The sequence below is a fragment of the Alexandromys fortis genome, unplaced genomic scaffold, assembly GCF_014885135.2.
Source record: "Alexandromys fortis isolate MF-2015 unplaced genomic scaffold, M_Fortis_MF-2015_v1.1 scaffold_15, whole genome shotgun sequence".
Lineage (NCBI taxonomy): Eukaryota > Metazoa > Chordata > Mammalia > Rodentia > Cricetidae > Alexandromys > Alexandromys fortis.
The window spans coordinates 3,540,190-3,565,737 of NW_026067911.1; the positions used below are offsets into that span (position 1 = coordinate 3,540,190).

A 25,548-nucleotide genomic window follows, 5' to 3' on the forward strand; every position below is an offset into this window, starting at 1 on the left:
CCCCGGCACGATCCCTGGTGACGGCCAAGTGCTCAGACTGGCTGAGGCCTTACAGGAAATGCATTTCCACGCTGTCATTTTAAAGACAAGCTACGCGATATTTTCACATATACTGACCATGCACTAACCACATCTGGACGGTGGAGTACTTTCCCCGATGGCTGGTGCACACTAGCTAGCTTCGTGTGTCTGCTGAACAGCCCTCGAATATTCAAGGGCACATCTTAGCAGACCTCCTTGGCATTTTAGTTTATGATTACACAATAACCGCACACAATATGAAAGTACTTGATGCTGAGAAACCATACTCTGCCGATGGTAAAGGGAAAATTTGTGTCATGTTGTCCAAGGAGAAAAACCCGGCACCACACAAGTAATCACATGCAGAATTAGAAGGTACGGTGCCAGCAGAACCATGGCTGCGATCCATTTTAGCATCTCTCTTGAAGATGTTCTGTGGTCCGTCTGGTTCTGCAGGTGAGGCTGCGAGGGTCAGGAGGAAGTGTCCCTCATCTCTGACCGCCTTGAGCAGGTAGGTGAGCAGAGGTCCTCAGTGCGGACTCTGCAATTCTGTGAGGCCTGAGCAGCGCCGCTTCCCTACATCTCGGGGCGGGGGCGCAGGGAGTGTAGTTTCGAGGTACCAGACGAGAATCTCCGCCCTCCTACCAGGCTGTGCCAGGCTTCTGCCTGCATCGCTGTCAGGGTAGGTGGGGCAGCCCCGAGGAGCCACCCGTGCCCGGGTAATGTACCCTCTCGTGTCACCGTCCCGCACCTGCCCCGCGCCCCGGGTCTGCGGGAGCCGCTGGGGCCCATGCACATGCGCAGTGGCAGCGCCGGGAGCCCTGCCTCCGCCTCCGCCGCCGCCTCCCGGTTCCGCAGTCACTTCCTGCAGCTGTTTCCCTGTGGCTCCGATCCGACCGACTTTTGACAGTCAACCTCCAGCGGCGGAGCGGCCGGGCGGCGGCGGCGAGCGCACCAAGTGGTCGTGGAGCCGCGCACCGGCGCGCGGGGGGTGGCGGGGGCGGCGGCGGCCTGCCGGTTCCGGTGAGTGCGGAGGAGCGCGGGTCCGCGCGGCTGCGTCCGTGTGCGCGTGTCAGCCTCGGCCGCCCGCGGCGACCGGCGGGCCCCCGAGCCTGATCCCGCAGCCGTTCGCGCAGCCGCCTCGGCGACTGGGTGCTCCCTGCCGGCATCCGCGCGGGACCGGAGTGCGTGTGTGCGCGCCCAGCCCAGGAATGGCTTGGGTGGGGGCGATGCTGCAGGGGCGCAGCTTTGAGTCCTAAGAGCGGAGCCCGGGTCGCCGGGGCCTCCTTCCCATCTCAGCCTCCTTCTGTGATGTAAAACAGCCTCCGGAACTCTTTTTTCTCTGCTTGCCGCGTTCTGGTGACCTCTGAGTAAGGTTCTCTCTTCTCTTCTCCAGAATACCCAGGGACAGCCTTCCCTACTTTAAGCGGAAGCCAGGAACCTGTTCCTGGATTTTCTTCTTTTCCTTGGGTCCATTTCTGCCACGGGGAGGGCTGTTTGCGATACAACCCGGGAGGAGTAGGCCCCAGCCCAGCCATGGAAACGTGTGCTGTGGTCATTCATTTCGCTTAAACCGGTACATGGTGGAGCTGTGATTTTTCTTGGTGTCTTCTCAGCTCCCTTCCAAATTAGGACATCAAGCCCTGTGCATCCTTCATGTATGCCAATGCATACGTCCAATCGGATGGATTTTAAGATCTGAGAAGTATTTTTATATCGGCTTCTAAATTAGTCTCTTAAATTAATGCAGCAGTCTGAACGGTTTGCATTTTGATCCGTGTGTTTTGGGTCTCTGTATTTTACAGTTTGTGCGTTCACTGACGTTTTGGTTTTATTTATTACTCAAATGCAATACCTGTTGTGATTGATGCCAATAGATTTTTTTTGAGAGGGGATTAGCTTTATGTTGGTTATATATAACAGCAGTGTTTCTGAGGTCTCTATCCTTTCTTTGAACATTATGAAGATAAAATGTAGTGATAGGTAAGCCTGCACTGTAAATGCCCCCACCCCACCCCCACCGGTGTTTTGCTCTGGAATTAGGCCTTTTGTGCCTCTGTCCTGAGGAGGCCCTTGCTTCTGCTGGAAAGCACTGTGTCACAGTGGGGGCAACGCCTGCTGGGTTTCCTCAGGTGGGAGTAAGCGTGCAAGAGACAAGCCCAGGCATGCCTGGCTGTGGGTTGCTTCACTTTTCTGTGTCTGTTGCTGATTTTCTTTATCGGATGTTTTGGTACCCTGCTCTGTCCTTTCTCCATGACCCGCCAGCATCCATGACCTAACCGAATCTGTGTGACAAGTTAGTGAGTGACATGGTCAGTTATGACTGAGTAAACTATTTTAAAAGTTGGTTTTGCTTCCTTAGGTTCGTTGCCCACCTCCATAATCACCTTTGCTTTTTGGATGTCTTTTATTTAGTTGGGAGAAATAATATTGTTTCAGAGAAGCTTATTGTTTCAATGTTCCAAATCTGTATCCCTTTTCTTTGTGTTTCCAGAGATATGGGCGGTTGAATATTCTCCCTTTCTAGCTATTACAAGTAAACAATAAGTACTGTGTATTTCTACGACTAACCATCTCTTCATCTTGAGGCTCCTCCTCACTGTGTGTCTACCAAATGTGCTAACTTTTACTTTTTAAAGAGCCCTTGAGTTGTTTTAGTAAACCTGCTACTGCCCTAGCTCACACATCTTCATCACAGATGGCAACCTCAGCAGCCGAAGACACCACATCCTATTGACCAAGAAAAGTTTTTAACAATACTGGGAGTGGAGGAAAGTGTAGACTTTGAATGAGGATTCTAATTTAGATAATTAGAACCTGGACTACTTGAAGATGTTACCGTGGTACATTTTTTTAGGTGGTTAGGACTAAAAGATGCAGGAGTAGAATTAAAGAGGGAGTGGGACATATTGGGTCGTTTTAGTTTTTCGAGACAGGGTTTCTCTGTGTATCTTTGGCTGTCCTGGAACTCACTCTGTAGACTAGGCTGGCCTTGAACTCAGAGATTTGCCTGCTTCTGCCTCCCAAGGGCTGGGATAAAAGGCACCACCACTGCCCGGCCATAGTGGGTCTTGTCTGAGGAAAATAGAATAGAGTGTCTTGGTTTTCTTTTTTCGTTGGTATGATAAAATACCCTGGCAGAAGTCACTTAAGGGAGAAAGAGTTTATCTATTTTGTCTGACAGTTTAAGGCACAGTTACCATAGTGGGGTAGTCTAGGCAGCAGGAGCCCTAGGCAGCTGCTCACGCTGTCATGGTAGGCGGTCTCATGGGTCCACAGTCAGGAGAACAATGCCAGTGTAGCTCTGCCTCCTTTTGATGCCGTCCAGGACCATGCTGTGATACTACCTACTCTTAGGATGGGTCTTCCCACCTCAACCTAATTAAGAAAATCCCTAATAGGCCTGCCCACAGCCAACCTAATCTGGACCAACCCTCAACGAGGCTCCTTTTCTAGGTAATTCCAGATCCTGTCAAATTGACAATTGGAATTACAACCATCACTGAGTGTATCCTTTAGAAAGCAAAGGGAATGATATAAATGGCCCATAAGTCACCACAGGGCTTAGGATAGTGTGGTCCATTACTTGGTTGGACACTATTCAATCTGGATGCTTTGTCTTGAGTGTGTGATTTACCTCCTGATGGAGAGAAGGTATTTTTAAACTTACAAGGGTCTCAGGAGTGTAGTCAAAAGCTGTATGGAGTAGACTCATCACCCCAAGGCCTTTAGGCAGCACTCCTAGTAGGGCTGAAGGGGCCCTGAGAAGGCTGGCCTGGGTATAGTGTTTTTGGCACCAAACAGGTGGTTGTGTGCAGTGGAGGGCGTGGGTGTAGTGTTGCCAGATTATCCTTCTATTGCTGGATTCTGTGAAGCTTTTAATTTTTAAATATTGACAATTTATTTAACTTACAAACAAAAGCAAAACAAAACTATCTTCCAAACAGCTCACTGTGCCATCCGGGGTCTACAACTGCCCCTGTCCATTGTGCCTTGCAGAACTTGAGTGCCATCCTCTTCTTAGATTTCACCCACCTTCCAACTAGTTGTAGAAATGCCTTAAAGATCTGATAGGTGGCTGAGTGTGGCTGTGCAGGTCTCAGCAAATTGGAAGCCATCCTGGACTGTGTGACATCCTGTCATAAAAAACGGTGGCTGGTGACATGGCTCAGTGGGTAAAGTGCTTGCTATACCTCCTAGGTACACACGTGTGTGTACAGGTGGAAGAGGAGCTTCTGCCATGTTGCAATACACACTTACACGCAGTAAAAACAAATAAGACAAAACGCATAAAAGAAAAGGAGAGAGATTCTTAGAGGTGATGATCTTTTCACTCTTTAGCATCCTCTGGGTGGAAGAGCTTCTCCCCGGGTGGGTGGCTTTCCCTTGTTTGTTCTTTGCTTGCCTGTTTGTTTTGGTTGTGCATATCACCGTCAAGAGTGGTTCAGCTTTCCAGAGAGAAGGGTTTGGAGGATGACCTTTGATGTTCAGTTCCAGTCATGTGACTTTTCAACTTAATTGGACATGGATACAATGCTGCTAATGCCCATGGCCAGAGGGATGGCATTTGGAACTGAGCCAAGCAAAATAAAAAGCAAATCTCAGAAGCTATTCTCAGTCAGCAAGGATAAGCAGGCAGGGAACGTCTGGTAGGCTAAGGTTAAGGAGAGATGCTCCAAAATTGGGTTTAGAGAAGAGAAAGATGTTGGTGTCATTTCTATGTCGTATTGCTGAAATCTCTTTTTTCATTTTCTTCCCTGGTTGCTTTAGGTTTGAAGACACCACCCCTGATCACCCACTGGATTATGCCCGTGGCTTTTCTACCTGATGATTCTCTTGCAGCAGGCTGGACTTCCTCCACCTAAGCGGCCCCCGACCTCTCCTCCTATGTCAGTGGCTGCCAGGTCCACAAGGACCTTGCAGCTTCCACCACAGAAGGCTTTCGGGCAGGAGGCATCCTTGCCCCTGGCAGGGGAAGAGGAGTTAGCTAAGGGAGGGGAGCCAGACTCTGCCCTGGAGGAGCTCTGTAAGCCCCTCTTCTGCAAACTCTGCAATGTCACCTTGAACTCTGCTCAGCAAGCCCAGGCACACTATCAGGTAAGAAGAAGAAAGGGAAGTGACTGTCAGTGGGGTGAGCGTTCCCAGTGCTGTTTGGTTAGATGGTATCAGTGGGGTGAGTTTTTTTGGGTGCTGTTTGGTTAGATGATGTTACTGGGGTGAGCTTTTTGGGTGCTGTTTTGTTAGATGATGTCTTAGGGTTTCTTTTGCTCTGAAGAGAAACCATGACAGTGGCAACTCTTATAGCAGAACACATTTAACTGGAGGTGTCTTACAGTTCAGAGATTCGGTCCATTATTGTCATGGTGGGAACCATGATGGCATGTAGGTAGACATGGTACTGGAGAAGTAGATAGCTGAAAGTTCTACATCTGGATCAGCTGGAAGCAGGAAGAGCAATGCCACACTGGGCCTGGCTTGAGCATCTGAGACCTCAAAGCCCACCCCCAGTGATGCACAAGTTCCAACAAAGCCACACCTACTCCAACAAGTCCACATCTCCAATAGAGCTACTTCCTTTGAGCCTGTAGGGTCATTTTCATTCAAACTACCACAGATGGTGTTTGGGGGCTGGCTGGTTAGAGGGTGTCAATGGGGTGACCATTTTGGGTGTTGGGTGGAGAAGGGGTCAGTGGGGTGAACATTTTGGGCACTGTGTAGCCACAAGTTACCCTCCAGGTATGGCCAGTTGAGACTGGAAAACCCAGAAGTCGGGAAGAGAGTGCCATGTTTCACACAGTGGGTTCTGCCTAGGGATCCAAGGAGAAGTGTACTACATGAATTCAGTGTAAAATTGTTCTGAAGTTTGTACAGCTTGCATCAGTTCAAGGCCGCCTGCCACACGACTCTTGTACTTTCTCTTACTTCAGACTTTTCCTATGCATGTCTTTTTGTAGAGAGAATAATAGGATATTCAGTTATCGAGTCTTACTTTCCTCATAAACATCTTAGTTTCTTTCAGTCTTCTGAATGAACTGATGCTGAATATTAAGATGTAAAGCATTTTATCTCTATGTAGAATAGCTTGTGGAAAGGGCCATCATAAAGGGTATTATTGCCTGAGAATAAATGGGGAACTGAGACAATATAGGGTTTTATTTTGAAATTTTTATCTTATTTTTAGTTACGTGTTTTTTTTTTTGTGTGTGGCATGCACATGTATGCTTGTGTGTATGCATATGTGCACATAGATGTCTGCAGAAGCCAGAAGAGGAAGGATGGTATGTCCCTTGAAGTTGGAATTGCAGGTGGTTATGAGCCCCCTGATATGGGTGCTGGGAAGCAAACCCCAGTCCTCTGCAAGAGCTGCAAACACTCTTAACTGCTGAGCCATCTCGCCCCAGTATTTCTTTTTACTTTATACTGTTGTCTGTATACAGTTTGATGTTTTTCCGTTTTGGAGAAAAGAGACCTGAAGATAGAAACCCTCTTTGAAAGGAGGGTTATCTCCTAGACCACTGTTGATTTAGTTTTTGATCGCTGCTAAGACCACACGGCAGAAAGCTGTTGGTTATAACGTATTGCTACTTGCCTGAAACTGTACTTTTCTGTCGTGAACTTCACTGCGTTCAGGTTGACCTGACTGAAGTGACAGAGATTGGAGAAAAGACAGACACCCTTTAGAAAAGCTGGGATCCAGCAGGCAGTGATCTGATGGGAATGCATCAGAATGCAGTGGCCAGGAGACTCAGCTTTAAAGCAGAGAGGAGGTGGCAGCTTAGCTACTCTTGGGAGGGGGCTCCATAGGGGAGCAGCCTCAGGCTGCAGTCATCTTTGTGTTGATTCTTTCTGCACACGCTGCAAGCCTTAGTGCTCACATTCAGAGGAATCATAAGGCCCTACCCTGATCCGAGGCAGGCCTTGCCATTCCCACGAGTCTAAGGCCCTGCTATGCTTGTGTCAGTAAGACATTCATTCAGGAGTTCATCAGCTCCTCATTCTTTTCTCCACTTGAAAGTTTTTGTTTACTTAATTTTGGTTATAACGTTAATCCTAAAGATGGGTAATTGAACACTGTATCTTGCTTTGAAAATATTTCCTTGGGAGGAAAAGGTCTGTTGCTCTGCCTTGTTCAGGTCTGTCTGCTGCCAGCAGTTGAGCAGAATTCATTGCAGCAGACCTTAGTACAACCCTGGCTACTCAAGGTTTCTGTGTTTCTTTCTCATTTCTTCTGCAGTCTCTTCTCTCATCCCTGTGTGCTATGACCAGGTACTGGTGGCTGCTCTTCCATGATGGCCCATCTCAGACAGATAGGAATGTAGCTAGCCTCTGCTTTCATTCCCATGAGATGTTCCATCTGCGTAGAGTCACTTGAAGAGATTAAGGATGACTTGGTTAAAATTTGAGTTTTCTGAAGCCCTTCCTTCCTAGGTCTTTATTGGGTGTATGCCTGCTTTATGCCTTCTGTATAGTTGTTACCTTTCAGGGAAAATGAGGCAATGTGTGATTTGTTTTTTTTCTGTTTGTGTGGGTTATGCTTCTACCTTGTGTTGCTTTTGTGACTCTTGTGTCTACACGGTGACAGTACCTTTTCGTTTTTCATGGAGAGTTCAGTTTGATGGAGAAATGATTGGCTTTCTCCATAAGATAAACCTTTAGAAAAATTATACATCTCTATGTGTTTGCTCTAACCTTTTTAAGTTGACAAGATTTGTAACTCATTCCTGTTCCCTCCATGATGCGGCGAGTAAGTAAACTGGAAATTAAAAAAATGAGAAAAATTCTCCAATAATAAAATTTTCACATGGAAAAGTTAGGGGAGAAGTACAGTCTGTTGCAGAGCAGAAACCAAATAGCCAAGCATGAGAGAGAGAGAGAGAGAGAGAGAGAGAGAGAGAGAGAGAGAGAGAGAGAGGCGGGCAGGTATGAAGGATGCAGAACTTTTCCAGCACACTTGGGAGGTGGAGGGCAGGGGAGTAGGAAGCCAAGAAAACCCTCAGCTGCTGAGCGACTTTGAAGTTAGCCTGGGCTACAGGAGACCTTCTATCACCTCCCGCAATACCCCTCCAAAAAAGAAAGTAGAGCCTAATTAAAAAAAAAAAAGATGTTTGGGTATGACAGTGCATGTTTCTAAGTTAGCTGTGAAGCAAAGATTTGAATGAGGACAATGTTACTGGTGATTGCTAGGATGAACCTCTCCTCTCTTCCTTTAAAGCAAGGCAGAGGAGTTTGTTGTGTCTGTATGGTGTGGAAGAGGACAACCTTAGACGTGAACTTTGGATTGTATGTGCATGGCATGTGTGTTTGTACATGCTCCTGTGTGTGGGTGCACGTGTGTGTGGCAGTATTTGGAGGGCAGAAGTCCCTCTTGGGTGTTTTCTTCCATCACCCTTTACCGTATTTTCTGAGATAGGGTGTCTTCCCATACTCAGAGCTCACGGCTTGGCTAGTGGGCCAGTCAGAGCGCCAACGGTCTGCCCGTCTCCCTGCTTCCTCAGGGCTAGTCTGGTCTACACAGCAAGTTCTGGACTAGCCAGAGCTACTTAGAGAGATCCTGTCTCAAAAACAAGCAAACAGAAACTAATGTGAATGCCAGGATCCCAACTCGGGTCCTCCTGCTCACGAGCCAAAGGCGTTACTGACAGAGTCATCTCTCCGCTGTCCGAGATTCGGATTTCTTTCAGAGAAGTAGTTAGTATGAGAGTGAATCAAAGAACATGTAACCAGAGCATGATCACGTGGAATGGAGACGAACATGACCCAACACGGAAGGAAACCGTAGCAGTTTTAGCCTGGAGCCAGGAATGGTGGCCGCCGTAATTCTAGCATTGGGGAGGCGGAGGCAGAAGCGCCCATAGTTCAAGGCATTCTTGCCACATAGTAAGCCAGGAACTCCCGAGCATCCTGGGGCTGCTTGAGACCCTGTTCACATAGAACAGAAATGTCAGACTGGAAGATGGGTCAGTTTGTAGGGATCAATGGGTGGTGATAAAAGACAACCATTAGAGGCAAGGGTTGCCCCCAGGGGGTGGGGACCCACTAGGCTCTAGTGCAGGCTGAGGGGCAGTGGGCGCGGACTGGCAAAACCAACGGTTTACGATGAAAGGAGAGGGCAGGTGTCAAGCTTTATTTCAAGATGACAAACCTGCTTTGTGATTGTTGTTTCAGGGTGATATCACGGGCATACGTCTGTCAGTGCAGTCACGTAAGTGAAAAGGCCCTGGGTGGATACACTCTCTGAATTACCTAACCCTCTTTGGTGAGCTGATACCACTGAAATCGAAGCTTCCTATTGCTCGGTGTGGTAAACAGGCATTGTTCACCGGAGTCCGACTGTATCACATTCCAGTACTCGGGATACAGTGGCGATTGCTCTGTAAACCCTCCCCTCGGCCTCGTCTCTGTTTCTCCTGACATCTTGATGCTCCTGATCAGGGGCTGCCTTCTTGAGCCAAGGGTGGGCATCACGGACGGTTTATATTCCAGGCTGTTTAGCCCAGTCATTTAGCTTTTTAGCAGCCTCGGCTGAGTCATTTATGTTTAATGAGGCTATCTAATTTTTCACTTTTAAAATTATGGCTTTGCTTATAACTTAATTTAAAATCAGGTTTTTGGAAGAGAAATGAGTTTTCATTTTATTGAAATTTGTCTGCATGCTCAGATTACTTAGTGCAAGCCTGGCATGAAGAAATGTAATAGGATTTCATCAGCATAAAGAAATACCCAGAGGAAGAGAGTAGCAGGAAGTACTTTTACATTTATGTATGTGTATTTTTTACATTATGAGTGTGTGTGTGTGTGTGTATGGGGTCAAACTCAGGTTATCAGACTTTATCTGCTGAGCCATCTTGCATATAAATGGAGACTGCTCGTTCATTTTTCTGGCTGCCCAGACCTGAATAATAACACAGAAACTATATTAATCACAATATTGTGTGACCAATAGCTTAGGCATATTTCTAGCTAGCTCTTACATCTTAAATTAACCCATTTTTATTAATGGTTGTGGCCTACTGGTAAGGTTCTGGCTGGCTGCTGACTCTCCTTCTGCAGGCAGCTGCATCGCGTCTCTCTGACTCTTGCCTACTCTCTCTCTCTATATCTCTTCCAGCCTGGCTATATTCTGCTCTTCTTTTATTAACCAATGGTAGTAAAACATATTCATAGGACACAGAGGGGAATCCCACATCAGGTTCCTGTTGTTTAGAGTGTTTTGGTTTAATGTTTCTATTGCTGTTATAAAACACCATAACCAAAGGCGGGGTGGGAGAAGGTTTATTTCAATTTACCATTCTCAGGTTACACTCCATCACTCAGGGAAATCAGGGTAGGAACTAAAGCAGAGACCATGGAGGAATGCTGCTTATTGGCTTGATCCTTATAGTTTGCTTGGTGTGTTTTCCTAACACCCCTGGATCATCTGCCAGAGGGTAGGTAGTACCACTCTCAGTGGGGTGGGCCCTCCTGTCAATCATGAAGCAAGAAGATGCACAACAGACTTCTCTACACACCGGTCTTCTGAAGGCATCTTCTCAGTTAAGATTCCCTCTTCCCAGATGGTAGCGGTTGTGTCAAGTTGACAAAAACCAACCAGCACAACTGACTACTCGTTATTTAACACACAAGCGCATCACTTATTAAAGCATAACCTGTCCTTTCTTATTCATCCCCATGATCTCATATAAATATCATAGTATAAACATAGTGTAATGTTAAAAGTCCCTCAGTCTTTAAAAGTTTCAAGGTCTAAGTTTTCTTTAAAAATTCAGCCTCTCTTAAAAGTTCAAAGTTTCTCTGAAATATCTAAAGACTTTCTGAAATGGGCCTCCTAGCTGTTTGTTCCTGTAAAATAGGGAAAAAAGTTAAAATACTTTCTTACTTCAAAAGGAAAGAAGCAGGACACAGTTAGCATTCAAAACCAGAGCAAGACCGGTCTGACAGTGTGAAGCTCAGTGTCCAACATCTGGGACTCACGGTCTTCTGGGTTCCCGGGGCCTGAGCAGCTCCAGCTCTCTGGCTCTGCCATCCACAGCACACATAGCGTGTCTCACAGGCTCAGGCGGGCTCCAGTCCACAGCTGCCGCTGTTGTTAGTGGTCCTCCCGTGGTGCTCAAACGTGTTGGTGTTTCCTCTTGGAGCTGGGCTGCACCTTCACCAAAAACCTCTCCTGGGCTCTCTTCAGGGGCTTGACTCACCCCAGCTTCTCTTCATAATCCCTTCAATCCTGGAGCTTCTGTTACACCTGAGGCTTCACCTTCCCCTGTAGCCTCTCCTTGCCTCTCAGAGTGCCAAGCTTCAGCTGCTCCCATGACCCTTTCATGTCTTCAGACCAGTACCACTTGAGAAACTTACACATTACCAAGTTAGGCTGCCAGTGCAGAGTGCAGCCTTGGCCCCTCTGGACTACAGCTTGTGTGTGTAGACTCTGAGGAAACGCTCCCCAGAAGACTTCACTGCCGATTCTTCAGCCCCTGTTGTCGAGCAAAGCAAAGGTTTTTACTTCCCTAGTTCTGTTCTCTTGTTAATCACAGCCGATTCTTCAGCTGCAGCTGACTAGAACAACAGGTTCTTAAATCAGAACAATGAATGTCCCTGATAGAGACAGTAAGCGGCTCTCAAACTTCACAAGCCAGGCCTCCATCCTCTACACTTTACCTCAGCATTATCTGCATTATCTTCTAAGTTCCCGCGATAGCTCAGTAGGCTCTGAGTACTCCATTTTTCTTGGGTCCAGTTCCAAAGTCCTTTTATACTCCTCCCGAAACACAGCATGGTCAGGCCTGTCACAGCAACTCTCCACCCCTGACACCAGTTTGTGTCTCTGTTAGGTCTCCATTGCTGTGATAAACCACCATGACCAAAACTAAGTTGGGGGGAGGGTGGTATTTCACCTTAACAACTCTCAGCTTACACTTCATCACTGAGGGAAGTCAGCATAGGACCTTAAAGCAGGAACTGATGCTGAGGACGTGGAAGATTGTTGCTTATTGGCTTCCTCCTCCTGGCTTGCTCAGTTTGCTTCCTGATACACCCCAGGACCAACTGCCCTGTGTTCTTACTTCCCCCCACCCCCTCAGTGGGCTGGGCCCTTCCACATCAGTTGTTAATCAAGAAAATGCTCCATAGACTTCCCTAAAGGCCCATCTTTTTTTTTTTTAACATTTTTTTAATTTTTATTATGTATATAGTGTTCTGTCTGCATGTATGCCTACTCGCCAGAAGGGGGCACTAGATCTCATTACAGATGGTTGTGAGCCACCATGTGGTTGCTGGGAATTGAACTCAGGACCTCAGGAAGAGCAGTCAGTGCTCTTAACCTCTGAGCCATCTCTCCAGCCCCCTAAACGCCCAACTTAAAGGAAGCCTGTTGCATTAAGATTTCCTCTTCTCAGATACATCTAGGTGTGTCAAGTTGACAAAACCCAGCCAGCACAAATATACAAAACTGTATTTAATTTTTTTTTCTTTTTTCCCCGAGGACTCACTCTGTAGACCAGGCTGGCCTTGAACTCACAGAGATCTGCCTGCCTCTGCCTCCCTAGTGCTGGGAGTAAAGGTGTGCGCTACCATCATCCCCATGGTTCATTTTGCTGCTTTGGAGGGTTGTACTGAGTGAAGAAATGCAGCTGCTTTGGTGTTGCAGCTACACAGACAGTGAGTAGGACCTTGTCTGAGTAAGAGACAAGGATGCTCTCCTACATCCAGACACCAGTTTGTCTGTTTGCTTGGCCGGCACTGGCGATTAAGCTAGTGCCCTTGTACATGCTAGGCAAGTCCTTTACTACTGAGCCACACCCCCAGCCTTTTAAACTTGGTCACACCAAGTTGCCCAGCTGAACTTGAACTAACAGTTGTCCTGCCTCAGCCTCTCCAGCAATGGAATTACAAGAGTACCACCAGGCCCGTCTCCCTAGTATCTTAAAGGATCCTCATAAGAATAGTTCAACCAATAGATGAGGTCAAAGAAAATGATCCTCGGGCACAAATGTGATTTTTATTACACTGGAAGCTTGGCCCGTTTACCTGAGGAGGAACCCTTGCTGGTTCCCTTGTTCTGCTGTCTGGATGGCAAGTGCTTCCTCTTTGCTTTGGACCCCTTATGGGACAGTAACTCTCCTTACCCAGTTACTAACTGGATCCCGGCAGCCTGCTGCTTCTGCAGTTGAGTCTGTTTTTCATTTCCCCCTCAGAGAGACGTCTTTGCTTGGGACCAGTTGGGCTCTCCATCCTGTGCTGTGGGTTTTACCAGCTGTCCTCGTCTCTTTACTTTCAGACTATAAAAAAACTTGGGCTAGGTCTCTTCTGAATATATTGAAATACCAAGAGCAACCTTCCCTTTATTTTTCTTTTTAAGAAAAATTTTTATTTATTCTTCAAAAATTTATACATATACAATGTATCTTTGTCATATACCCCAAGTTTCCCCTCCAGTTCCCCTCTGGCACCTTCTCAGCATGCCCCTCTCCCACCTTCATATCTTCTTTTTTCTTTTTTTTCTCACCATTTATACACACACACACCACACACACACACACATACATATATACTTTGATTTTTTTTTTTTTTAAGACAGGGTCTCATTTTTTAGTTCTGACTGTCTTGGTACTCACTGTATAGACCAGTCTGGCTTTGAACTCACAGAGATTCACCTGTCTCTGCCTTCCAGGTGATGGGATTAGAGGTGTGTGCCACCATGGCCAGCTAATTTCTAATACATCCTGTTTTATTTATTCATTGAGTTTTCACATCTGTATACAATGTATTTTGATTATATTTACCTCCCATTCCCTCCTTCAGCCCCTGCGTCCTTGTTTCCCTCCTAACTCCATGTCCTTTTATTTTTATTTTTTTTTCTTTTTAAAAAAATAAATCACTGAGTCTGATTATGTGTTTGAGTATGGGGCCACCCACTGCGCATCCACTGGGAACTGGGCAGCTTGGTAGAGTCCACGCCTGCTGTGGTGGTGCATGACGTCCCACCTCTAGCTGAGATGCTACTGGCAGGTGATAGCTTCTGGGGGGTGGAGTCACTGATCTTCAGGGGCGTGGCTTGATCTTGTGTAGGTCTTCTGAAGGTAACTGTGGCTGCTCTGGGTTCATGTGTGCGGACTCAGGAGGCAGCATTTCACAGCCCTGCTTCTCACTCTCCAGATGTTAAATTCTTTCTGCCCCCCTTTCCACTGTGTTCCCTGGTCCTTTTGGGGTCACCAGTGGCCTGATAGGCCAACTTTAGTTGTGTTTATGTCTTGGTGACATTTGGGACTGGTAACACTTTCCCTCCTAAACAACCTTAAAAATATCTTTTTACTCAAAGTAAAGTCTGTAGAACAAAGGACGTCCGGTGATGCCGGCTGACATCTCCCACGTGGTCTGTGTCTTGTCTTTCTGCTCTGCTTCATTCTTCTTTGTAGCTCTCAGCTTGGATTGGCTGTAGTTTCATGGTTTACCCTATGAAGCTTGGTCCTAATTTTGTCTACTCCATTACAAAGCGAGTGTTCCGTGCTCTGTTTGCAGGTTATTCCAGCTATTGGAGGCTTTTGCATCCTTGTGAGTAAGGAACACTGTCCAGCAGTTGTTTCTTTCTGTTTCCATCTAGGGTTGTGGTCCAGACACCCAGGTGGTCAAGTGGACAACATCGAAATTGCTCCCAGTTAATGTCTTCTTTATTTTGATCCATACGTGGATTTATAAACTTGAAATTGTGTCGTTTCCCTTGACTTTCTGTTAGGTTTCTTGAAAACAGGAAGAAGAATCCTACGGCCTAAAGAAATCCACCGCCATCTTTCTTTCCTGTATCACCTCTTGAGTCTTTCTCTTTCTTGTTTTTAATTACTTCATTGCGTGAAGCTCTTTGATTTGCTCTTTTGATTTCTGTTAGTTGTTTTGGATCGTGACTCTTTGTGTAGTTTTCCTATTCCTGGAGTTTTTACTTGCTTTTCTTTCCTTCTTCCTCTTATTTCATGTTTATAATAGTTACCTCCACAAACTCGCACCTACATTATCACATAAAATGATCCTTTTAAAACAAATCTTAGATCTCTCTATCTTACCCCATTTTTTTTTAACCCATTTTGCCCTCTGGATTGTTTCATACAATTGTTTCTTGGACAACTAATATTATTATTTTCTTTGTTCTTGTCCCCTACCTCAATATATATATACATATATATACATATATATATACATATATATATATATGCAGAGTATAATATAGTCACAGTACTCCAAGGAAGAGAGAGCAACTCTGTGCATCCTAACTGTTGGTTAGTTTTATGTTACCTTGACTCAAGCTAAAGTCTTTTGGGAAAAGGAACTCGATTGAAAAAATGCCTCTATAATTGCCTGTAGGTGAGGCTGTGGGGGCATTTTCTTGATCAATGACAGATGTTCAAGGGCCCAGCCCACTGGGTGCAGGATTGTACCTGGGCAGCTGGTCTTGGATGGTATAAGAAAGGCTGAGCAAGTTCTGGGGAGCAAGCTAGTATGTAGCATCCCTCCGTGGCTTCAGTTCCTGCTGACTCAGTGGTGGGCTCTTATCTGAAAGATGAAGTAAATGCTTCCTTCTTTAAGTTGCTTTTGGTCTTGGTGTTTTATCACAGTAATCGGAACCCTAAGACAGCAACAAACCTCACTTTTAAATGATATGAGGGAGTAACAGGAAGTAAACATTTCTCATACATTTCAAAAAAGTGTCTGCATTTTGTCTCATGATAGAAACACAGCTGGGATTAATGGCGTGCGCCACCAACGCCTGGCTGGGTGGCTTTTGACACAGCACCTTCAAGTCAGTACGTATTAGGTAGTCTAAACAGTTCCCTGTGCCTGATCTTGTTTTGTTAGTTAGTTTTTTATGTAGATAAGCCTAGCAGTTGGGAGCTGGAGGCAGGGTGGACATGTGTTCTGCTTGACTTCATCGTGAGTTTTAAGCCAGCCTGAGCTACCTAAGCCTGCAGAAGCAACAACAAATCAACCAAAGCGAACCAAAGGGCGAACATGGATGGAAACCATCTGCACTCCACACTCAACTGTTTCTATTTCACCTGCTGTCTACACATAGCTCTTCCTGCCTCTGGTGCTCAATCCAAAATGGAAATTTACATGTAATTTTGATGTCTTCTTTAGTTTGGGCAGGCCATTACTTCACCATCTCCTCTTTGTGTTTGTCTTCGTTAACAACCTTACAGGTTTTGTAGTGGTCCAGAGTTTGCCTTATTTACTTGGGTTCAGGGTTTGTGGTTTTGGGTGATAGTACTACAGACACTGTCCTGCTGCATGAGTCACCAGAGGTTCTCATGGTGTTAATTGTCTCTCAATTAAGGTGGTGCCTACAAGGATCTCCTTGGAAAAAAAAAAAAAAAAACATTGTTTATCTGTTGAGTAAGGATCAGATGGAGAGAGATTTTGAGACCACACATGTGTTTTTATCATCACACTTTTGCTCAGTTAGGATGATTTCCCTCAGCAGTGGCTGTCAATTACAGTGGGGTTTGCCAGGTAGTGTGGACCGGAAGCGGTGGTGCTGGGGATGGCACCAGGACTTCGTTCCTGCGAGGCCTGTGCTCTCATCACTGAGCTATGTCCCTAACCCCTTCTCAATTCTTAATTTTGAGATACTCCTGTGTTTGCTGCTCTTGTTGGTGGCGTGAACCTGGAAGAGCAGGGTCTAAAAATGAGGCAGACTAAAGAAAGCCTCAGCAATAGTAAATTTCATTAGAGCTCCATACAGTTTCTATCTGAGGGTTAAGGAGAGTCACTGAGTAAGGTGTACAATCTCAAGTTCAAGCCCAATGTGGCAAAACCACGTTTTTCCATAGAGGCACATGAATAACATCTAAAGTAAACTCACGCCTATCTGCTACACCTGGGAGGAGCATGAAAACACATCCCAAGAGCAGTTTGGTGTTTTGAAGAAACTGAGGTCTCAAGACTCTTGTCTTGTTTTCTTGGAGTGTTCCCACAACCGCTCAGAATTCCCCTTGCAGGACTCCATTCTTGCACCAGTTCGGACACTCCTGTCACCTAGGCAGACCTTGATCTTGTGTGATTTTCTGTCTTTCCTCAGCCTCCCAACTAACTGGAATTACAGCTGTGGACTACCACGTCTCTTTTGTTTGTTTGTTTGTTTGGGTTTTGAGATGGGATCTCACTCCACAGCCCTTGCTGACCTGGAACTCACTCTGTAGACTAGGCTGGCCTTGAACTCACAGAGATCCACTTGCTACTGCCATCTTAGTGCTGTGTGTACCACATGACCATCTACCATCATGTCTTTCAAAAAATGTTTCAGTGACCCCATTTCCCCCTAACTCTGTCTTCCTCCTCTGCCCCCATTGGGTCCCAGTGACCCCGTTTTCCCATGACTAACTCTGTGTCCTCCTCTTCTCTGGAAGCTCTTCTGTACAGCCCGTCTCATTTCCTCCACCGTCCACTTTCCATCCTTTCCTTAGTCCAACCCACGTGACTTTCCATGTTGCTCCATGGAAGTGATCCTTCCCAAGACTGATCTTTGACCTCTGTCTTTTCCAGTTCCCACATCAGTTTGTTCTGACTTTGCTTGTCTTAGGTTCCTTTCCTATTTGTACCCTCGTGTTTTCCTTGAGTTGTCTGTTGCTCTAGCGAAGACTTCAAGCCCTGTATTGAGCAGGTGTGGAGAGAGCGGACAGATCGGTGTTTTGTTCCTGATGGTAGTGAAAATGCCTTGGGACTTGTTTGAGAACTGATGTGGTCACCTTCTCTGAGAAGCCTCCTTGGCACAGACAGAAATAGGGCACCCCGTGGTTTCCTAGTTTTGTTCTTCTTCTTTGAAATTACTCCCACCACGATACCTGATTCTTTTCTCCAACCAGTATTTACGGGTAACCTAGTGTAGATCAGAAAGCAGGTCCTTCTTTTTAGGGAGTCTACTTCTCAGAGGAGGGGAAAAAGACAGACAAATCATCAGATTTGGGGCTGTGGTACTGTGATAAAGTGACATCAGGTGATGTGGTCATGTGATTGACACATGTATACAGGTGCAACACGCGGGGGCTTTCATGAGTTGTCCCGGAAGCTGACACTTCGCGAAGAGAATGATCCAGACTTGCAGAAGTCTAAAAGAGCCAATTCCTGGGCAGAATTCACAGCAGGACAAAGACCCTGAAGCCAGCAGCTCAGGAAAGCAGGCCAACAAGATAGGAGAATGGCAGGCAGGGGCAGGAGTACTTGGGGAGACACAAATATGGGAGGTGGGTGGGGTCAGAGCAGGTAGGACCTTAAAACACTGATCTATGAGACTTCTATAGATTTTCTTTGTGGTGCTGGGGAATCAAACCTAGGTCTTGCTCATGCTGGGCAAACATTCCGCTGCAGAGCACATATACAGCCAACGGTGGGTTGAGAGAGGGAGGCTGCGTGGTTTGATTCATGGCTTCAGTCATCGCTGGTTTATGAGAATTACAGAGGGACCAGACTGAGAGTCAAGCGGGAGGAGCTATGGCTGCACGTACCAGGTGTCGGCAGTTTGTGTCACTACATGGTTGGTGTAGCTGAGAGAAGTGGAACGGCTGGAGTCGGGTTTGGAGGCAGGCTGCTAGGACTCGCCAGTATATTAGATGTTTCTGGAAGTGTGATTGATTTAAGCACAAGGGCCTCAGCAGCTTTCCGAAGTAATGAGCGGGTGGTGGCGTTTATGGATGTGTGGATGACTTGGACGGTGGTGAAATGTCCTCTTGGAAGGAATCGAGGACACAGGAAGTTACTTGGGAATGTGACTGTGAAGGCCAGGGATGCAGCCACAATCTGGGGTCATTGTCTTAGGGCTGGGTGGTATAGCTCAGTTGATGAACGCGTGCACAAAGCCTCGGGTTGACCTTCATCACTGCAGAAACTGGACGTGGTAGAGGCAGGAGGAGAATGCGCTCAAGGCCATCGTTGCAGGGCTGCTGTGCTGTGAGAGACTATCTCAAAACAACAGCAAGGACAACCCACTCCCCCGCCTTCACGTTTGTTCATTGTCTCATAAAGTTGTAAGGCCGGGCAGAGTGATCTAGAGTTGGAGTGCAGACACAGAGGAGAGTCCAGGGTGGGCCTTGGACACTGCAGAACTCAAGGGCTGGTAGAGGAGGAGCTGTGTGAAGAGGAAAGAGGGAGCTGCAAAGGAAAGAACTTGCTAGAAGGACCATTTCTGGGAGGTGGGAGATCAGTGGTGGTGTACCGCCTAGAGCTCCGTGAAGGTACAGCCAGAGAGGGGAGCATAACCTTAACTCTGGTTGTCCCATGGGGAAGGTATAGCTAGAACAAATTGGATGGCAGGGGATGAAGCTGAGCTGTCTTCATACTGTGTGCTAGTCCCGAGTTCATTCCAGGGAGTAAGCAGGTTGTTGATGGTAAGTGTTGGTATGCAGGTTTAAGTTTCACAGCATGGTTTAGCAAGTAAAGAACTGTTTCCCCATACTCAGTGTGCATTTAAAGATTTATTTTTATGTATGTGTGTGTGCATGCCTGCATGAATGTATGGGCATCGTGTGTGTGTGTGTGTGTGTGTGTGTGTGTGTGTGTGTAGAGCCTACAGAGGCCAGAAGAGGGCATTGGTCTCATAGAACTGAAATTACAGGTGCTTATGAGCTGCCTGATGTGGGCGCTAGAAACTGAGCCCAGGTTCTCCCTAGTAGTGGCGAGCTTTGAATTTCTGGGTCGTCCTTCCAAGCCCCACCACAGTGCTTTTCATCTTTGCCACCAGTTGCTGTTTACTTATCAGCTCAAGAAATATACGCATGTCAGTTTTAACAACGACAACCAAAACGTGGTGAGAAAGGCCATTCTGACTAGGCCACCATGATGTGTGGTAAGGGCTGTGCTGAGCCGGTTTCAAGCCATGGTCTGCTGGTGCTTCTGTCTGAAGGTGTGTGCCCACCCCCACTCAGCTCCTCCACTGCCAGGTACGGGTGATCGCAGAGTCCTACGGGGTCTCTGTGAGTGGTGAATGAACTGAGAGGTTCATCAGAGCCCTCTCTATGAAGTCACCCCCCCCCCCATTGGCGCTATTTTTGTAAAAATCACTGGATTAGCTATCTCATGATTTGATTCTGAAGTCTCTTAGATCAGAGCATCGCAAGATTCCTGCTGATGCGGCCATGTGTGAATGAATGGTGACGAGCCTTGGGGAGGGTGTGGCACCCGGGAGAGCGAGGCTTCTCTAGAAACTCAGAGGAAATTGGTTTCTTTGGCTTCAGTTGTTTATCTTCTCCCGATAAATATAACTGTTCCCTTAGAAACAAATAGTAGACTCTGGCCTGCTTAGTTGTTATTGACACCTTGACGCTACCCTGGGAAGAGGGAATAAGAGGGAATCTCAGTTGAAGGGTTGCTTCATCAGGTTGGCCTGTGGCCCTGTCTGTAAGAGCTTGTCTTGATTGATGATGATGAGGATGAGGATGATGATGATGAGGAGGAGGTGGTGGGTCTGGACTATGTAAGAGAGCCTCTGAGAATGAGCCAGGGAGAAGTGTTCCTCCATGGTTTCTGCTTCAGTTGCTGCTCTGACTCCGTGATGCACTGACCTGGAAGTGTAAGCTCTTGGTCATGGCGTTTACCACAGAGCAGACTCCAGCCTACGACAGGCTCCCTGGCGTCAGTCCTGGAGAGGGTCAGTTGACTGCACACCTGTGCGCGTCTACCGATTGCTACCTGATAAACTGTCCTTTTTGTGTTTCCCTCCAGGGTAAAAACCATGGCAAGAAACTCCGAAATTATTACGCAGCTAACAGCTGTCCTCCTCCAGCCAGGGTGAGCAGCGTGGTAGAGCCTGTAGCCACACCCCTCCTTCCTGTCCCGCCACAGGTGAGACGAGCAGTGTGAAGAGGCTGTCACATGCATGTTGTCATGAGTGCTGGTCCTGTGACTCTGTCAGGGCCAGTCTGGGCGACAGCACCCTGGAAGGTTCTTGGTACTCTTTTTTTTTTTTTTTTTTTTTTTAAGATTTATGTATGTATTTATTTTTTTATGTATACAACATTCTGCCTCCATGCATGCCCGCATGCCAGAAGAGGGCGCCAGATCTCATTATAGATGGTGGTGAGCTACCATGTGGTTGCTGGGAATTGAACTCAGGACCTCTGGAAGAGCAGCCAGTGCTCTTAACCACTGAGCCATCTCTCCAGCCCTGTTCTTGGTACTCTTAACCCCTTGAGCGGTGCCTGCCAGCACTTGACCCTCGAGATGTCTCACTGGACTTGACCGTGATGTGAGAGATGGAAAAATAGTTATGTCTATTTTTATATAGCTTTCAGAATTCTAGGTTAAATGACCATGTGATAGCTAGGCTTGGCCCTGGAGGAATAATTGAAGGGCTCAAGAGATGGCTCAGTGGTTAAGGACTCTTACGGCTCACGCGGAGGATCTGGATTCTGTTCTAAGCGCCCACATGGTGGCTCACAACTGTCTCTCCCTCCAGTTCCTAGTCTGGTACATGGGATGCACAGAATACATGTAGATAACAATCTCATAGGTATAAAGTCTAAAAAATTCCACTAAAATATTACTTATCTTGAATGCTTTTGATGCTGGCTTAAATCCTGCACACTAGATAAGTCTATAATTGGTTTTGTTCTAGTGCTGGGCCCTGGCCTCATTTAGTATTTGCCATTACTTGGAAGTTAGCCTTATTATTCAAAGCGTGGTCCATGGGCCAGCTGCATGGGCCTCATGGGGCTTTATTAAAAGCCCGGGAAAGCTGAGTAACTTTCCATGATGTCGCATAGCTTAAAATGTTGCAGAGCAAAATTTTTTGTCATCTTAGTGTTCCCAACTACCAAGGTATAATGTTACTTTCCTGAGTGTTTCTCTGCTGACACTGTGTGTAGGTGCCCCTGCTGGGCCCCCTCCCCAGACTTACAGAAGATAAGATATATTCATTGCAGCAGGGGCACTTGCAGCCCAGTGGTTTTCACATTAGGGGTTCCTTCAGGACAGGCGCTCTAGAGTCAGACGACTGTGCCCTTATTTATTTATTTATTTATTTATTTATTTATTTATTAAAGATTTCTGTCTCTTCCCCACCCCCGCCTCCCATTTCCCTCTCCCTCCCCCAATCAAGTCCCCCTCCCTCATCAGCCCAAAGAGCAATCAGGGTTCCCTGTCCTGTGGGAAGTCCAAGGACCACCCACCTCCATCCAGGTCTAGTAAGGTGAGCATCCAAACTGCCTAGGCTCCCACAAAGCCAGTTCGTGCAGTAGGATCAAAAACCCATTGCCATTGTTCTTGAGTTCATATTTGGTTTCTAGCCATAAATAAAGGACATTGAGCCTATAATTAGTGATCCTAGAGAAGCTAAATAAGAAGGTGAACCCAAAGAAAAACATATAGGCATCCTCCTGAATATTAACCTTCATCAGGCGATGAAAGGAGACAGAGACAGAGACCCACATTAGAGCACCGGACAGAAATCTCAAGGTCCAAATCAGGAACAGGAGAGAGAGCAGGAGCAAGGAATTCAGGACCCTTCCTCCTTGGGAAACAGCCCCGCCCACCTTGTTTGTTTAGCAAGAACCTCTGTGAAATATGAAGCTGTCGTGCTGTTACCCCCCCCCCCCAGAGTCTTCTCTTCCAGGTCACACGGTGCTGCTTTAGATAAAGGTGTGGTTTCCACAATCTTAACCATATGATCATTTCTAGACAAAATTTGCTTTGTAATAATTTCTGTTGGCCCAGTGGAATTTAATCCTGACGGCGTTTGGTTTCTTTTACTTGTTATCTGGCTTCACTAAGTCTTTCCCCCCTGGTTATTTACCCACAAGTGGTGTGGAGAGTTTGTAGGACTGGACCTTTCAAGACTTGGCAGCTTTAGTCTAGGCGGGCTGCTCAGTACACAGTTGGTGCTCGGTAAGTGTTTGCTGGTGGATTTGGAGCCCGCTTCCCCCTCTCTGGGAAGATTTTAGCCTTACTTACCGCCTCCTGCCCTAAATGTCCACACTTTGAAAACATTTCTTCAGTAGAGATAGCGTCATCCTAGGTGGTTCATAGGTAGTTTGGAACCCAAAATGGGATGAAGGGTCTCTTAGTCTCTCCCCTGGAATTGCTTTCTTCTTACAAGACTCAGTGCCTACGGCCCTGCCCTAGGCTTTGGCTCTGTTCTGAAGGATCTGGGAGGAGTGGGAAGGTGTAACTGTCCTGTGTCTTTACTGGCAGGTGGGCTCCGGCAAGCCAGGGGGAAGAGTGATCCTGGCCACAGAGAACGACTACTGTAAGCTGTGCGATGCCTCCTTCAGCTCCCCTGCGGTGGCACAGGCCCACTACCAGGGGAAGAACCACGCCAAGAGACTTCGTCTGGCTGAAGCTCAGAGCAACTCGTTCTCGTAGGTATTGCTGTCGTCTCTGAGACCAGATTGCTATGGGAGAGCAACTGTGTCTAAAGGAGGAGATGAAAGGGAGCCCTGATTGGATGTCTAACTCGTTTCAAATTTATTTTCTCCAGGGACTCTGCAGAGGCAGGGCAAAGGCGGACCCGGAAGGAAGGGAGTGAATTTAAGATGGTGACCACCAGGAGGAATATGTACACAGTCCAGAACAATTCAGGTATCCTGCATGCTCCCATGTACCTCGTAGGTGTAAACAAATCTGCACAGTGCCTGGCTTTTCTGTGGGTGCTGGAGAGCTGAACTCAGATCCTTCAGCCGTCTCCCAGCCCCTGATTATCTCACTTCCGCAGGTCCTTACTTCAATGCCCGCTCGCGGCAGAGGATCCCGCGAGATCTCGCCATGTGCGTGACTCCCAGTGGCCAGTTCTACTGTTCGATGTGTAATGTCGGCGCTGGTGAAGAAGTCGAGTTCCGGCAGCATCTGGAGAGCAAGCAGCACAAGAGCAAAGTGTCTGAACAGCGGTACCGGAGCGAGATGGAGAATCTGGGCTACGTGTAGCGCTGGCCGCCCGCGCTCATGGAGAAACTGGTCCTGCCTGTTGTTTGCCTTCTGTCAGCCTGCCTTGCTTTGTGGTCCCCTTGATCCATACATTCCTCATTCCTCTGCTTAGGATGGGTATCTGCAGTGGTACCGTGAGTACCACTTGGGGTGGGGTTTGAGCAGATGATGGGCTCTCCTGGAAAACACCGTACATACGGTCAAGCGACTTACAGTATGTGACCCGCCTGCCCCGTCAGAAGTAACTTTTTATCTTGGCCAAGTTCTGTTTCACCAGGAGTAGCCTGACTGCTTAGAGCTATGACTATTTAAAAAACGGCATCTACTTTTGCAATTTTAGTTTTATGCATATTAGGTGAAAAAAAACTTGACTTCAGTTTGTCCTTCAGATTATAGTAAAAAGATAAACAGATTCCCATTTCCTGATGTTCCTGGGGAGCCATCACCCCAGTGTGGTGCCGGGCCAGTACGTGTGCTGTTATGGTGTGTGCTTGGGTCTTCTGGCAACGGTTCATCCCCTGGGGCGTGTCTCTCTGTAACTGACACGCAGGCTCTTTTGAATCCAGACACTTCCAGAATACTTAGGTTCTTTTGAAGCTGTGACTTTATCTCCAGTTGTGAATTGCACACATTTAATCCCCACCTCCTCCCTCCTACTTGGGTCAGTGTGTTTGCTGAGATCATCTCATGCCCTGGTTGGACTGTCAGTCTGGGACTCAGATTTGACTATCTAATGAGTTGAAGATGGATTATTCTTTTAAAAAATATATTTTCAGACGATTCAAGGAAATGCATGGATGTGTTTGCGATTTCAATTTGGGAATTATATTTTCACTGATAATTGCGTGAACGCGTCATTGTCTGTGGCTTTTTTGATGATTGTGTCCTGGCACCGCCCTGGCAGGTGACGGGCCCTCCTGGGAAATACCACTCTTTCTTCCGTGGATTTTTTTTTTTTTAAGCTGATCAAGTTTCAGTGTCCTTTCCAGTGGAGAAGCACACAGACGCTGTGTTTTCTTCTTTACCTCCTCGAGAAGACTGAAAACACAGATGGCTGTGCTGTCTAATGCTTCTACTGGGATTATTATTTTTTAAATAAAAAGCCATAGTGTATGTCTAGATCGGCTGCCGGAGTATTATGTGAACCTGTGTTCACCGTGTTTCCTCTGTTTTCTACTTTTCTTCATGTGCTAAGAGCGGTGTGCCTGTTTTCGTAGGGAGCGTGGCTCTGCAGAAGGTTTGTAGCCAGCAGTATTTTGCACGAGGACAGATGCACATTTTATTATCATATCGTCACTGGAAACCGCTGTGGGACCTTGAGAATCCTCCAGGCAAGCGAGTGGAGAGGAAGGAAGCGCTCGCTACTCCCCCTTTCCACTTTGGCTTCAGAACAGTTGAGACTCACAATTAAAGGCTACTTTTATGATTAGCTTCTAGAACAGTACCTGGCTACTTTCTCCTGTTGAAATGATGGTCTCCTGAAAAGTAGAGCTATTTGGTTAAAGTATTTCCCCCCTTCAAAACAGAAGAAAGAGCAGTGTTCCCTTGAGCTTTGATCTCCGTTTGCAGCTCCTCGTCCCAGAATCCCCCCCCCCCCCTTCTGGGGCCATCTACAGAGCTGGTCAGTTTAGGGCCATT

General features: G+C 46.9%; 1 protein-coding gene across 4 annotated transcripts; it reads left to right on the forward strand.

Moving 5' to 3' along the window:
* The first annotated feature begins 884 nt into the window (after positions 1-884).
* On the forward strand, positions 885-25,029 carry Zmat3 (zinc finger matrin-type 3). 4 transcript variants are annotated; one of them, XM_050138424.1, is made up of 6 exons: positions 887-1,044; positions 4,792-5,118; positions 20,716-20,835; positions 23,182-23,348; positions 23,468-23,568; positions 23,702-25,029. In XM_050138424.1, the coding sequence occupies exons 2-6, from the start codon at positions 4,849-4,851 to the stop codon at positions 23,908-23,910; spliced, it is 867 nt and encodes a 288-aa protein (XP_049994381.1). In that variant the 5' UTR covers positions 887-1,044; positions 4,792-4,848; the 3' UTR covers positions 23,911-25,029. The 4 variants fall into 4 exon arrangements, with proteins under 4 accessions (XP_049994384.1, XP_049994381.1, XP_049994382.1 ...); XM_050138425.1 differs by lacking the exon at positions 887-1,044 and adding an exon at positions 1,082-1,391; XM_050138426.1 differs by lacking the exon at positions 887-1,044 and adding an exon at positions 2,218-2,333.
* Positions 25,030-25,548: the final 519 nt, after the last annotated feature.